The sequence below is a fragment of the Melanostigma gelatinosum genome (assembly GCF_949748355.1).
Source record: "Melanostigma gelatinosum genome assembly, chromosome: 10".
NCBI classification, from domain to species: Eukaryota; Metazoa; Chordata; class Actinopteri; order Perciformes; family Zoarcidae; genus Melanostigma; species Melanostigma gelatinosum.
Window position 1 is genome coordinate 12,319,566 of NC_136643.1, and position 15,157 is coordinate 12,334,722.

General features: G+C 41.2%; 1 protein-coding gene across 3 annotated transcripts; it reads right to left on the reverse strand.

Moving 5' to 3' along the window:
* Positions 1-2,154: 2,154 nt before the first annotated feature.
* LOC306783271 (solute carrier family 35 member F5-like) lies at positions 2,155-14,523 on the reverse strand. Of its 3 annotated transcripts, none has more exons than XM_079276854.1 (16): positions 14,391-14,523; positions 13,645-13,724; positions 12,991-13,132; positions 12,104-12,253; positions 11,880-11,942; positions 11,541-11,622; positions 10,960-11,150; positions 9,572-9,653; positions 9,312-9,399; positions 8,311-8,375; positions 8,061-8,165; positions 7,697-7,856; positions 7,474-7,564; positions 7,035-7,189; positions 5,807-5,907; positions 2,155-3,746 (listed from the first exon to the last, which is right to left on the reverse strand). In XM_079276854.1, exons 3-15 carry the CDS (start codon positions 13,123-13,125, stop codon positions 5,826-5,828), a joined length of 1,449 nt encoding a protein of 482 aa, XP_079132980.1. In that variant the 5' UTR covers positions 13,126-13,132; positions 13,645-13,724; positions 14,391-14,523; the 3' UTR covers positions 2,155-3,746; positions 5,807-5,825. The 3 variants fall into 3 exon arrangements, with proteins under 3 accessions (XP_079132980.1, XP_079132978.1, XP_079132979.1); XM_079276852.1 differs by having other exon boundaries at positions 10,960-11,153; XM_079276853.1 differs by lacking the exon at positions 13,645-13,724 and having other exon boundaries at positions 10,960-11,153.
* Positions 14,524-15,157: the final 634 nt, after the last annotated feature.

Below are 15,157 nucleotides of genomic sequence, written 5' to 3' on the forward strand. Positions count from 1 at the left end.
CCACTCCCGATGATCATCTGAGATCCCCGAGAGTCGTCTCAGGTTCTAGAGCAGAGTCGTTGGTTTCGCCTCAGTCAGAGCATAGTGTTAGCCAACACTCCTCTCACACACATTTCCTCCTCCCACCAACGAGGGCAGGGCAGTTAAACATTAAACGCGAGGACAGGCAGCATGAGTGCTGAGGCCTGCTTCCATTTCTTATCATCAGTACGAATGTTCCTCCCACACTTTGTTTTACTCCAAGTTATAGCCGAGATTAGGAGAACGGTGAAATGTACATGAGTCGTGATGCAACTTTAAAACGTATAAGAAAAAAAGAAAACATGCCTGACTTTGACCGAATCATTGAAATTGGTTCAGATTAAAAACCTAGAAGTTTAGTTTCATAAAGTGCAGGGAAGTTGAGAAGTTAAAACAAGAACCGGGCTGAACTAAGCCAGACATAGCTCCACAGAGTTCAGAGTGTTCTTTTTAAAAATGTTTTTCAATGCAATGTGAACTCCTACAGAAACAGAATTATGGTTGAGTGATAACATTTGTTTGGCAGATAAAATAATTGTGTTTCAAAGATAATGAATTCCTGTATTTTTTTCCCTTAAATGCTGAGTGGGAACTCTGGATGCATTAATATTTAAAGCATCATTTTTTCATCTTTGAAATAAGAGCATTTTCCTAGACTTCTCCACACATATAGCTGCTTCTTAAACAGACAAAGCTGAGCTGATGCCTACAGGTTGAACCTGGTTAGATAAAAGCTGTACCCTCTCACTCTGATTGTCCGATAACATCAATCAAACCATCATGTTGTGCATGGCATCACATTGTCAGCCAGATGTTCACTGCCAAAGGTTTAAAAAAGAAGTTAAATCAAGGTTGAATGTTATGACAACTGGAGCCTCCTAATTTACGCCGCGGATCGCATTTGAATATTTGCCGCTGTGTTCACGTGTGTGTGTAATTGCATAGAGCTTGACAATGCCTTTTTAATATCTCAATAACGAGGCGCTCGAGTGTTCGAGATGGCATGAAAGTGTCTTTGTGACTTTGAGATAAACACATCATGGGCATTAATGTACCGCAGGCTAGAAATCATTCACAGCTGTTAGATGTAAAAGGAAATAAGCTCAAATAAAATGGTTGACATACGTGAGAGAGGCTTGCTGCCTAATTGTACTTGGCACAACCGGTCGTGCGTTGAAGAGATGGGGGACAGTTTTTAGCCGAGAATAGGTTGTATTTCTACAATATAAAAAAAGGAAGGAAATGGAAGGATGTCAAGGGAAAAGAGTTGTGCACTTGAGTCTCCACTTGACACTGAACATATTAAAAGGGACACACAAGGTCTCCTCAAGAGGCCTCTGGGAAAATACATTCACTCTACGAGACCTAAAATGTCGACTGCTTTATGTTACGGCAGGTTAGACTCAACATTTAGGCCTCTAGCTGGTGCTTAATTAAACGTGCTGATGTACTTGGTTGTAAGGCATGCAATGTTTGCAACTCTTCAAGGTGTTCATTGGGCTCAATTATCTGAATTCAGAGCCATCATGCTACGCTATAGACTCAAAGGCGTACAAAAGATATTTTTAGCAGATCGAGAAATGTTTTCATACAACATTATGAAAGAGAATATTTGCATCCTTTCACATTTAGATCTACATTTAGTCTCCGGAATCTGAGTGTGTAAATGTATCCACTATATAGAGCCGTCAAAAAAATAAAAATAAGCCGCACTGGAGCGAAAAAGCACCTCCTGCTAACAATCCCACAATTCAAAGTGCCACATGTTATATCTTTGTTCCCAGGGTCAGATGTTCCGAAGCTTAGTATCCTCTTAATGTGAGACATTAACAAGATGAGGGGTTTTATCTTCTCAGCAATGTATGTTTGTGAAATGTTGAACTTATCCACCTACAGCTGAGCTTCGCCTACTGATGTTATACTCCTTGAAACCTACGCCCTCAAATATGCCAGCAAGACAGTTGTCTTTAGACATTGACTCCTGCATAGTCCGGAGATGAGAGCAATCAAAGAAGAAATGCTGCTGACACATCTTACATCAACACGTCTCTTCAACAGAAATGTGATCCTGTAGAAGTACGTCATTTAACACACACGATTTAAAAACATATGTTTTAATAGTGCAGTGTAAGTATGAAAACAGACTTGCAAAATAAAAGCGTAATTCAAGAGCCGAGGTTGATAAAAGGGAGGTTACTATTACAGCCTTCTTTTACATCTTATACCATCTTCATTAATGACACTTAGAAGAGAAAAAATAAAGACAAAGAACCTGAGAAAGAAAAAGAAATCCTATCCATGATTCCACAATCACCATTGAAGTCTAAGCAGAAAACATGGGAAACTAATCACCCTAAAAAAAAGCTTTTATACTTTTATATAACTGTGACACGAGGGATTGATTGGCAAAAACACAGCAAGTAATATAATGAACACGAACCAGTTTAAATGTCGCTTAAAGTGCTCAACCTGTTAATTCATCCTCACAGGGCAGTTATTACTTCCTCCACTTCATACGTCCAGTCAATGCCGAGTGCAATAAACACTCCAGAACGATGCGCACACGTCTGATATTTACCTGGATGTGTCATGACATTGACCCCTTCAGCTGTAGTGTTTACATCCTGGATTACGCGTCGGACACTGAGGCTGCTAATAGAAATGTTTTTTTCACATGAAATCACAAAACAGTAAATAAACCATTTTTGCTTATTTAAAAAAATTTCATACACAACAGTCCAATCGATGTGATATAATCTCAGTTGCACGAAATGTGGCTGTTATGCAAACTCCTCCTCTGGCAGTAATCATTTACAATGATACGGAAAATATAAAACGTTTACACAATCTCAGACAGAAATCTGTAGTGGTCATCTGAATTTCACAAAGAAAGCAGCAATACTCTATTAATGCTTCACCGTGTAAAGTATTTACACCCATTATGAACAAAGGAAACCGCTCATTCGAGCAGACGACCGTTATTGCAGCTTATAGAGGGGAGGCTTACTATCAGTTCATATTCAAGCACAAAGATTGTGTTTCTATCACAGTTTGTCTTCCTGGTCCAGACCTGTCAGAGGTACAGAGGGAACCAAGAGAGCTGTTGAAGGGGGGGATGCTCTCTTGTTCAGCTGTAGTGGGGACTTCACTCTTCTTCATGTCCGACTTACAAAACTTTTTACCTGTACACGATTGACAAATTGTCCTTTGTGAAAATGCGCTGTCTGCTGCGCGCGCGCGCACGCACGCACGCACGCACACACACACACACACACGCACACGCACACAGGCTTCAAAAGGCCTACAGACCAACATGAAGATGTCCAGAACGGAACAACGGTTCGTTCAATTGTGAACCCTGAACACTGATTTCAGATTTTTTTAAAGAAACACACAGCTACTCTGCCTCTGTTAGTGTTATGATAAAGTTCAAAATGTACCGTTTCATTTGGTCACATGACATTATAGTAATCACTGATAATGTCCAGCACCTTGAGAACCATGAGGTTGTTTTTTTGTTTTTTGTTTTTTTTACACAGAAATAATAAAAAACTGAATATCAGTCTGTGATGACTGGAATGTGAAAATAAAAAACGAGCTTGTAGAAATGGATGCGTCGTCTCAACACTGTAGAAAATAAATAGATTTAATAGAAGGCACTGGGGTAGTTCAATGTCTCTGAAGGCTTTCCAGATTGTCTGCTCAGCGAGATCCACATTCGCCACCTTGGGATACAAAAAAGAAAGACAAGAAGGTGAGACAAAAATAGACACTGCATGATAGACATGTTAAAAGCACAGAAATATGCACAGACATGTATAAGTAAACACTTCTATATAGTGCTTCTAAAGGTTCTCCACCAATTTAGCATCTTTAACTCACAACGAACAAGAATCTACATTGATGCAGCATCAAAACATGGCTGCACTCACCGGAGTTAACATACTACAGTTTAGAAAGATTACACATGGAGGGTATTTAACGAGCACATTCCATTTGTTTTTTAAATATATTTTATATTTGACTATTGTTTAGACAACAACAACAACAACAAAAAATCAGTATTTCCCAACCAGAAGATTATATCTGGAAGTGTAGAGAAGTCTTTGGGATAGCATTCAAATGTTTTAGTTTGGATACGAACTTTAAACACACAAACACACACACACACACACACCAACAGAATTAATAAAATATGAAAAATGTAAATACATTTCCTCGGTATTTCTAACATCCTAGTGCTGTGATTGGTCCGTCAGTTCAGTCACTTATCAAGTAAAGATGCCAAACATTCACCACATCCAGCTTCTCCATCGTTAGCATTCACTGCTTTTCTATCATTATAAGTTGAATATCTTTGGGTTATGAGCGTGTGATGTATTCTTAGTATTTTTTGACTCTGCAAAAATTAAACACTTCGTCAGTTAACTGAAAATAATGATGAAACGGTTCAACACTAATTTAATTACCATGAGTTGCAGGCTTACTTCTCTGCATCTCCTTTTCTTTTGCATCTGCTCCTCCATTAAACACCACACACCCAGCAAACAGGCTTACGTCTGTCCTAAAATCCGCTGCTTTCATTCCCTTCTAATGCCTCCATTAGAAACCACACGCTGAGTTCAGAAATCTCTCTCTGCCCTGCTGGCAATTGCTCTCGCGTGTAAGAACATACAGCTGAGAAAAGCTCGACTAAACCTATGAATAGTGAACAGACGGGCGACTTCACTGAGATGCAGACTTGGGTGGTCAATCTCAGATCTAAAATATTTACTAAAGACCTTCCCGTCCTGCTCGTCTTCTGTCCCTCTTACTCACCAACATGTCCAAACACTGAGGGGCGTCACACAAATACTTGACAGATGTTCAAAGAGAAACAACTGAGTAAAAGCAGGGAGGAGATAGCAGAAATCCTGAGCGTTATCAACGACTGCAAAAAAATAAATAATCATACTGTTGCTTGGGATGCAAATTTTCCCAAGATGTTGTCATTTAAGCTGCAATAACAAGGTTTTGGTCACTTGGGAGCAGCAAGTTGAAAGCAAAACATTGACATCTATAAATCTGATGTGGTGAATGTGTCACAAAATAATTGCCTATTGAGAAATTTACCGGACACGAAGCAAGATCAGCGTTCATCTGTTGTGTTTCTTGCCACTTGACAAATGTAAGTCTAAAGTCTGCTGCTGGACACAGGGTTGAGCAGAGTTACTGGACATAAAACAGGTGAAGATGCTGAAACACATCTAAAGTTGAGGGGAACAGCAGAGTTCGTGAAAACGCTCTGCGGGTTTGTGATTAGCAGCGCCCCTTTCACTTTGTAAATGGTACTATAATATACAAATATATATTGGTGCAACTTTGAATTAAAAAAAAAATACAGAAGATGCGCTTACTTAAAATGTTAACAAATGTGTCAAGCAAGTGTTTGATTTACTGTATCTGCTGTGTTTACAGAGGGTTGCGTCTAATAACCCTAACTTTGTGAAACTCTTGCGAGACGGTTAGGCATCGACCAAATCTAGACACGACCAAAAAGAAGCACCATTGGCATCAATTAAGCAATGCTATTTTTTTCTTCCATTAGAAGTTATCATACTTAACAAATGATAAGTTGGTTGTTTCTGCTCTACTTCCAGGCAGCACCGTCGCAGGCAGTGGAAGTTTTTTTTGTTTGGGATTTTTCATATTTAACCCAGCAGATTCATGTATGTTTACATTACAAACGCACAATAACATGCACATACAGGAACACAGAGCCAGGTAGGGCAGAGCGGTGGTTTACTTTGTGTTTGACTGCTGGTTCACGAACAGAAGCTTGCTTCGTTGGGGGAGAACGGGTGGAGAGGAATAAGGCTTTCACACTGCTCACTGTCTTCTGGCAATCTGTGGGCGGAGAGAGCCGGGTGTCAATCATCATCACGGACATCATTTTGACAACCATCATTATAATCAGCCCTCACCAAATGGGAACAAGCAGTCACAGAAGAATGGAGAGCATAACTGCTGCAGAGAGCAGTCAGTCAGTCAAGCATCTACATCTGATTACCGACTTAACTTAGCGAGGCTGCGAGCTACGAATGGAGCCTATTGTCCTTGTGAGAACGTCCTCGATGAAAGAACTCTTTAAGCGTGTGTCAGAGTTACGGTCAATTATTATGAATAGGTCACACATAACAATACAATGAATTAACAACACACTATTCTATTTCAGACATTAAATGCTTTACTGGACTGGAAACCATTTCGTAGAATTTTTCAGATTTTGTCACAAACTTACAGAACACATGTAAATTAACTTAGTCCTGGTCCCTGATGTGTGTGTGTGTGTGTGTACAGAAATAACTTAGATTTGCTTTTAACAGATGGAATTCATGGAAGCAGCATTTCCACCCATTAAAAAGGGAAAATTCGCCACCTGTTATGTGGATGTCCAGTCAGCTTTTTGCCAGTTTCTATCAGTGGAGCGCCCAGCTGAGCACCAACTAGTGCTGCCAGGGCTTGAACTGCATTACCTTTCTAAAGAGGTCCATGTTTTGTTCACTCATCTGCTCAGCTTGACTTCGTTGACAACAGAGATCATAAATGTACGCTTCTGGGCAACAAAATCTGAAATCCTGTGTCCTTCAAATCGACCAAAATTGTTTTTCAAAATAGTCCTCGATTGTGAAACCTTTGAGTTAAAGGTGATGCAATGTTCACTCACACAGTTATAAACTGAAACAATGACTGCCTGAAGGGCAAGAAATCAAACAAAAAAAACGAACTGTGTGATTGGAAAATGTTCAACAGTAAAGTGTATGTGGCTTGTATTTATCGTTCTCTGGGAAAGAAATGTGTTTGTTTTTATTATCAGTTCATGATTATTGGTATGAGGTTGTATGTATGTTAGCTCGGGCAACATTTAATGTGGTTGATGCAATCAGCTGCATGGCCAATTTCTGAGCTGAAGACCACAAATGTGTCTCTGACAGAGTGATGTGTCGCCTCTGTAGAATCAAACATTGTTATACCTCTGAATGCGATGTTTCCTGCAAATGAAGACGTACACTCTCCTCAGCCCCACCAGGACAGGATCCCAGTTGTTGTAGTGGCATAAGAGCGCGACGATGAAGAAGGAGAGGAAGACGGGGACCGCCCCGGCAAAAAACAGCCACGAGAACCGGACCTATGGTAAGGAAAGCAACCATTACAACTACCGTACTGTCATGACTGGACTTCAGATCATTAGATTCATTTATAAACATACAGCAAGTTAAAATGTGACAATTCATTTAGACCCTAATCTAATCAACATTTACTTGAGCACATGAACCAGGCTCTTCATCTTGCAATCTGCTCTGACCCACTCCCTTCAAACTCGTGTCTTCAACAGATTGCGTTTGATCATTTTCTTGAGTCTTATTTAAAACTCTCACTCTGACTGTTAAGTACCTGCTTTGGGAAACGTACCTTCTGCATGCAAATATCTGCCATAATAGAGAGCGGGATAGTGAGGCTCAGTGCCAGAGTGCCGATCAGAGACGATGTGAGGAAACAGCCCCTGTGGAGAGAAAGCGGCGTCACCAGTCACAGCAGGATTACTCGCCCAGCTGAGAGCATCAAAAGGTCCACGTACTAAATGCAGATTGTGATGGTTTGGTGACTTGATTAAAACAACGAGTCAGGCGCTCACCACAGCCAGAGGAACTCGGAGAGAACGGTTCCAATGAGGCCGTTGATAAGGATGTACGTCCACACCAGCTGGCTGGGAAGCTCAAAGGCCTCGAAGCCCGTGTAGTGGAGCAGGAGGAAGCCGGGCCACAGCAGCAGCAGGTTGAACAGACCAACAAACCCTGAGAGAGAACACAGCAGCTCCAGCTTAAGACGTCTCGAAAGACACCTCCTGTCCTCCACAGTGGCGAAGACTTCGTGGACTAAAAATAGCTTTAATGTGCAGGGGTCTCTATTATGCTGCTTAGTTAATGACTGAAATAAGTACAATAATCAGTCCCCATGTCTAAAAAGGACTGGCTTTGATACACCGAGCGTCTCCTTACCAAAGAACATGGGGATGTCGAGCTTATCCTCGCGGTCCACTCGTCTCTTGATCATTACGATGTAGACGGCGTACAGCACCGCCCCCGCCAGCGACCACAAAGAACCTTCACGTAAAAGTAAATTACATTTAGAAAGAATGTTTCAAATGATATCGATTCATCACGATTAAAGCAAGAGAGCAATGTAAGAATTTCCCTTCTCGATAATGATGTGAAGGAGGTGACAGATAGGTGCCGTCTCCACCGTTACCTGCGACGCCATTCTCATCAGGGTTGTCCATGCTGGAGAAACTCACGAGGGTCACTCCTCCCATGCTGAACAAGAGAGACACAACATGGACTGGCTGAGTCCAGGCAATTTACAGGCAATCGCAGGTCCTTTCATTTCAAAATGACGTCTATATCGTTGGGACGAAATCTCCAAAGAGCCCAGTAATGTTCAGACATCGAGCAGCAAACCAGGAATATCATCAACGCTGGTTTTTATCAATATATCTCCAAGATGAGACACATGCTCAATTTTAATGACAGAAAATCACTCTTTTTTTCTTGACCTGTTAAAGGTTGTTAGCATCACTGCACTGGTTCCCCCTTACATTTAAAATGCATTTTAAATTGTTATTAGTTACCCACAAAGCCATTAATCGTCCAGATTATATTAAATAATGTTTAACTCCTTACAATCCAACCAGGCCCCTAAGATCAGCAGATCTAAACTCTTTCGCTGTTCCTCAAACCTCACAGCTTTCTTAATAATATATGAAGTTGTCTTTTTTATTTTGCATCTGTTTATATATATCGGCTCAGTGCTGCAATAACAGAGTTTCGGATGAAATCAACAACATTGTGACAATTCTGCTATGATCAGAGCCTCAGAAACAAAAAGGAATGATCCGACTTGTGACCAACACGTAAACAGTTCATTTTAAATATCAGTCGAAATAGGTGCCTTAGGAAAAAAATATGAAATATGTATCAGGGATGCCAGGAGTTATTAATCGACACAAACAGATTCTGCATTCAGATGTAGAATCTGCCGGTAACGGGACAGGGTTCTGCTGTCGGATGCTCTCTGGCTGCCGTCTGTAGTCGGATTAATATTAACCAATCACATGGGAGAAGGCTTTGGTTGAATGTAGGTAAACAGTCAGAGTGGAGAGCAAAAGAGGCGAAAGTAATATATCCAGCACTGTAACCTACCAACATGCCTTTGTCAACTCTCTACTGCCACCACATCCATCCAGCCCTTACCTCAGAGCCACAGCTAACAGTTTGGACAAGGTGAACCGGTCGCTGCTGTTGCTGGGAAATATGGCTGCTAAGACGAGTGTGAACAGGCCTGAAGAGGGAGACGAGAGAGTCAAGTCCAGTCAGTTTCAAATATACAGACCAATGTCACAAATCTGCCTCAAGGGGCTCAAGATGAACGGAGGTGAATCGCAACCAACGTGCATTTTCCATTAAACCCGTTACCAATATGTATTGTCACGAACAGAGAGCGAAAGAGTCACCTGAGGTGGACGACAGGATGTTGACAATGGCAACCTGCGTGTCGGACAGGGCTTCTTGATAGGACAGGTTAGCCAGGAACCACTGGAAGAGAAACAGAAGCAGTGACGTGATATTTACTACACCACTGTACAACAGCGCTGTGGTAAATACTCTCTAACGTACCTGACGAAGCCGGGTTTACTGTCATTTCAACTCCACTCACTCTGCAATCTCTGGCGCCTTTGTAGTTTGTTGTCCCATAAAGTAATTCTCAGTCTTAACTTTTACACATTCAAATGCCGAGTTCACAACACATGACCTGCTCGCCCACAGTTTTTGGAGCTCCCATGCCAAAGCCCCAGATGAGAGGCAACTCGTCGGTGCTCGAGCGCTACGTGTTGAACTCCAGATGTCGAGCAGGCTAAATATCTGGACCTGTCGGGGAGCTTCGGCCAATAAAAGCGCGAGACACGGGTCAGCTCATCGGGGAAAGAGCTTGTAGAGTGTGACCCTCTGTCTCCGGTCAGTTCTGTAGTGTGAAAACCACATCGACTTAAAGAGTCAATTACAAGAAAGCCAGTGTTGTAGTGTGAACTTGGCTTAAAAAGAGGGCCAAGATGTGACCCCTTAGTTGAGGGGTTAAAACCTCCAACGGTGAATCTCATTGTCCCTTTTGATGCAGCCCTCTCTCTCTCTCACACTTGTTTCCTGTCATCTATCCCTCTATCTAATAATGGCATAACATATCCAAAATACTTGTAAAAAAGAGAAAACCTGCCAGAATTGAGTCAGAATAGTCACAACTGCTGCAGACCTATTAGAAGGTAGACGAAGTAAACAGGAACATCTTACAATTCAATAACAAAGCCTCAATATTCAAAGCCTCATTTAGAATGCAACACATCTCTGACACAGTGGCATAAAAACAACCCAGAACTTGTATTTTTTCCGAGTTGTTGGATTGTATTATAACGTGAGGTCGGTGTTCCTCTTTTTATATGGTTGATAGATGTGAATTATGTAAGTAAATCATCGTAGGAAAGAAGCTTAACACAATATCTAATCACTTGTGTATAAAACTTGGGAGTATATTTAAGGCCCATATCAAATACTCTGCTTTAACATCTCCCAGATGTTCATGATGTTCATGACTTTGCTGAGATGAGTCACAAATTAAAAGCAGTTCATAACTTGAAAGGCTGAATGATGAATGACTCGCAGTCTTGCATCACTTTCTGCTCACTTGCCTCTGCGCCAACAGCAACGTATCAGATTAACACATGTGTTGCTTTCTACCAAATAACACAAAAATAAGAAGTGAGTGTGTTATCAATTATACATAGTTACTATGCATCATGTCTGTAGTTTGGTACGGCAACGTAAAAACAAAAAGCTGGCTTTTACTCACCACAAAGCAGAAGAAGAAGCTGATTTTGGCCACATCGGTGATTGTGAGCTTGCCCACTGTGCGCAACATGGCCTCATGGTCCTTGGCAGCTGGGTAGGACATGCGGGACAGTTTGGCCTCCAGGGCTTGAGTGGAGGGCAGCTGACGCACCTCCATGATATTACTAAAACGCACCCGCTGCTTTTTGGAAGCTGCTGAGAGGTACAAATGGAGAGAGGAGTGAATTGACGGAGGCAGGCTTTCAATTAAATGTCCAAACACAAAAAAAATGTAATATCATTTTGAGACTCTTTGGATGCATCCGTCCACTAAGGAAATTGAGCTACGTCCGAGCTCGTCTGAACTGAATCACTAAAAAATATGGAAAAGCCAAAAGATAATAATTTGATCTATTTCCATAGCTCACCACTGCCCTCTGTTGTTGAAATGTTACTTTTCATTAATACCAAATTCATGAGGTTATCAATCACATATCAGTCAAACGCCACAGCATACAACTGTGGTCTTTGTTCATTCATGTGGGGAAAACTATTTTATGCTCAATGTTTTTTTTGAACTGACAACATCAGCTGTGTACTCACGAGATTGACAGTCTCCGATCAGACAATTAGAGTGCTCAGCAGGTACGTCCTGGAACTTCACTGGAACATACAGCGGTTCACTCTGCACATGAGCGACAGAGAGTCAAACGTTTGTAGTTGTTGAAGTGGAGAGTTGCACACAATGTCATTTTGTACTTTACTTCTGTAAGATTGTCGTGGTCAAAGCTCCGTCAGTGTTTAGACGATTGGGTCCCTCCACTGCCCAACAAATGGTAAAACCACTACAAATACTTCCCGAACAGAGTTAGCTACACTAGTAGTACCTTCAACTAGTTTGCGGTTAAGAGTCATAACTTCTTTTGCGATGAAACTACGTACCAAATCGTCGTTCACGGAGGTGTCAGTGGTGCAGGGTGCAAAGTAGGCCTCGGCATCAGCAAACTGCAGAGAGAAGCATTTCAAACCATCAACTTACACACACCAGCCGTGATGTCACATCGGACCACGGGCGTAAAGTGTGTGTGTGTGCGTTTGTGTGTGTTTCAAAATGAAACTCACTCCCCCCCCCCCCAAGTGGTGAGAGTGTGCTTTAAACTACTTACAAACGCAGAGTGCCGCCGTTTCAGAGTGCCAGTGCACTGCTGCCTCCAGGGCCGCCACAGCAGGAAACCCAGCAAGTACAGTACAAACATGGAGGTCTTGGTGAATGTGCTGAAGAAGGGTTTGTTGTACTCCTGTCGCTTGAAAATGTACTGCAGGAGGAATCAACAGGAGGAAGCCGTTAGGGAAACAGCTTGTATGAGTTAACCGACATGTTGCAAGCTGGACAGTTTTCCCTCTCGGGGCACTCCGGTTTCCTTTTCAAGTCTGTCAAGTTAAACACAGTTCCCCCTTAGCGCATATGATGTAACAAATGATATTTACTTAACACAATGGGACACTTGATATTTCCCCTTCTCTACATTTCAGGAGAAATCGTGCTTTTTTTCTCCAGTGCATGTATCTGATGGCTGCAGTGACTGTTGTATCTTTGTTTCGTTATTCTTTTTGACATTTTAGACGACAAGAGGCTGTATGTTTGCTGGTTTCCTCTTGTCCTACATTTCTAACTACTTACGACCTTCTATGCTGCTGACTCAGCCTTCTTTTGAAATGAATATAATATATATTTTACTGTAACATATGGAGTTGCAGGATTGATAATTACGAATAAATTTAAATAAATTATATTCTAAATGATTAGAGTACTTTATCAACCACCTGTTGGGAGAGAGAAGGGGAAAGTTATGTCATACGTTGGGGCACAACACCATAAAATACATTTACTAAATGCACATGATTGACTTCCAGAACATCTCAATGCACTCTGGTGACTGAGTACATCTGCACCCCCCCCCCCCCCCCGCTCTCATTTGTGTCCTCTCGGATACTGCCACCCACAATGCAGCAACAGGTGTGTAAAACTGACTGAATGTGACAAAGTCCTTACTGAGGTCAGCTCAGAGGAGGCTACCCAGATGACATCCACCAGCAGGAGTATCGCCACCCCCAGGGCCATCCGCCTTCGCTGGGCTGCAGAGCTGCCCTGAGAGCTCATCCGGTTCATGATGAACACCCACTCCATCAGGACACTGGTGAGACGTGCATGGACGAACAAGAAGACGGTGGAGTTACATGATATTCACAAAATGAGTTTTCTATGAAAGTGAATTCTAGATTCTAACGAGAAAGTACAGAAATATGAGCAACTCTGTGTCTCCTAATCTACTTTCTTTAAAATGTCAGCGTGGTAATAATTTCAAATTAACTTTGAAATGATCGATTGAGACGGAAAATTTAACTGCAACTAGTTTTATAATTGTTCAAGTAATTTAACAAGCATAGATTAAAAAACAGCTTCTTAAATGTGAGGATTTAATGCTTTTCTTTGTTTTATATCATATTTATATAAATAATATTTATTGAAATTTATAGAAATTGAAGGTGTCACCTTGGCCCCTAAGTAATTATGACGGTCTATTTTCTATAACTTTATAGTCTAAAGAAGCAATTAATCCTTTCATTAAAAGTGACAGCGAACCAGCACATTCAGAGCAAAAGGAAAAGTATAATATCCTAGCAGGGCTGACTTTGCAACACACACCTGTTTACCAGCTAAATGTACACACTGAAATATTCTTTCCAGATGCAGACGATCGAGAGCAACCCACAGGCAGCACAATCCTGACACAAAAACAAATAGAAAACAGCAATGTTACATGTTTAAACCTACAACTAAGTCTATAATCTCACGAGGAACATCGGTAGAAATGCTACCACTCTAATAAGTCACATTATGTTACTTTAATGCAACCAAAGACCGTATTAAGACACGTATGTTTACATCTCTATGTCCCTGTGTTAAATAGGAGTACGTTATAGAAGTAAGCTCAGTGCCAGCTAAACGTCAGCTGTGGGTGGTGCATAGTGCACACCTTAATGTAACGTAAAATAGAGCTGTACTGTACGTACCTGCGCATGTTAAGAGCGAGCTTAGTTAGCTGGCTATTTGCAGGTGTAAACGGGTAACGTTAGCTTAGCTGTGTGTGAATACCATCAAAGTTGTCGCGGTCAGACGAGCCGCTTCTTCAAACCCTAAAAGCTAGCGAACCAGCTTACGACTGTACTCGCTGTTCAATTGTGACAGACTGGAAGTCAACAAGGCTGCATTTCGATGTAACGTTAACGTCAGTTCACCGGTTCGAGTCCAGCTAATGTGTGTAGTTAACGTTAGCTAATAACCGCTGTGCTCCGTTTACTTGTTTATCAATAACATAACTAACGTTGACGAGCTAAGCGCTAACGAGCTTGATTAAGTGATCAAAGGGTTAGCTTAAGAAGTATTTTTACCTGAAGGCGAGACGAGGTCATTTAGTTTGCACCATTGCACACGTGTCGTTACATATGCTGCTGAAATATCGACAAAATCCCAGTTTTTACGATACAATTATTGACAGCCAAGTGGCTGTAAACATTAGCACACCCTCCCCTCTTCGCTATCAGGTGACATCACTTATGTGCTGCAGAGACTTCTGGGATATGAAGTTGTAAATGGCGAATATTGCGACACAATTCATACTTCTTTTTAAAAATCAGATTCATTCATTCTGTCTGTTGAAACACGTTACTACTGAATATATATTTATATCACAACCAATGACATAACAGTATGTGGTTGTTAAACTATGGTATCAAAGGCTTAAACAGATGGTATTTTAGATTTTTTTATTATTATTACATAATTACATTTTGATACTTCACTTGTTCTTGACTTTTAGTACATTTTACTCCTCATAGTTACTTCCTCAAATACAGTTTTGAATGCAGAGCTTTCACTTGTAATGCTGACATTGTAGTATTGCTACTTTTCAAAGACATGAATATTAAAATGTTCATAATGAACTATCAGAGTGAATGTATGAACTCCTCAATCAACAAAAAGCTCTGTAATGAATTGTATGGGCATCTGTCTGTGTTCCTCCACCAGTGCTGGGACCGGCTCCAGCAGTTCGTCAAGATATGCAGATGTTGGTTTGATAGACATGCTCTAGAATGATGTTATCATAAGGTTAACTACTCTTTGTACTAATACCAGTTGCTTTCATGCCTGTTGGGTC

What these genes read in the sequence shown, in the direction of transcription:
- LOC306783271 (XM_079276853.1), bottom strand. Translation starts at nt 13,125, where the DNA reads ATGGAGTGGGTGTTCATCATGAACCGGATGAGCTCTCAGGGCAGCTCT. An exon ending in GATCGGAGACTGTCAATCTC is followed by an intron (nt 11,154 to 11,540) that starts GTGAGTACACAG and finishes TGTACCTCTCAG; the next exon opens with CAGCTTCCAAAAAGCAGCGG. An exon ending in TCCGAGTTCCTCTGGCTGTG is followed by an intron (nt 7,565 to 7,696) that starts GTGAGCGCCTGA and finishes TTCTCTCCACAG; the next exon opens with GGGCTGTTTCCTCACATCGT.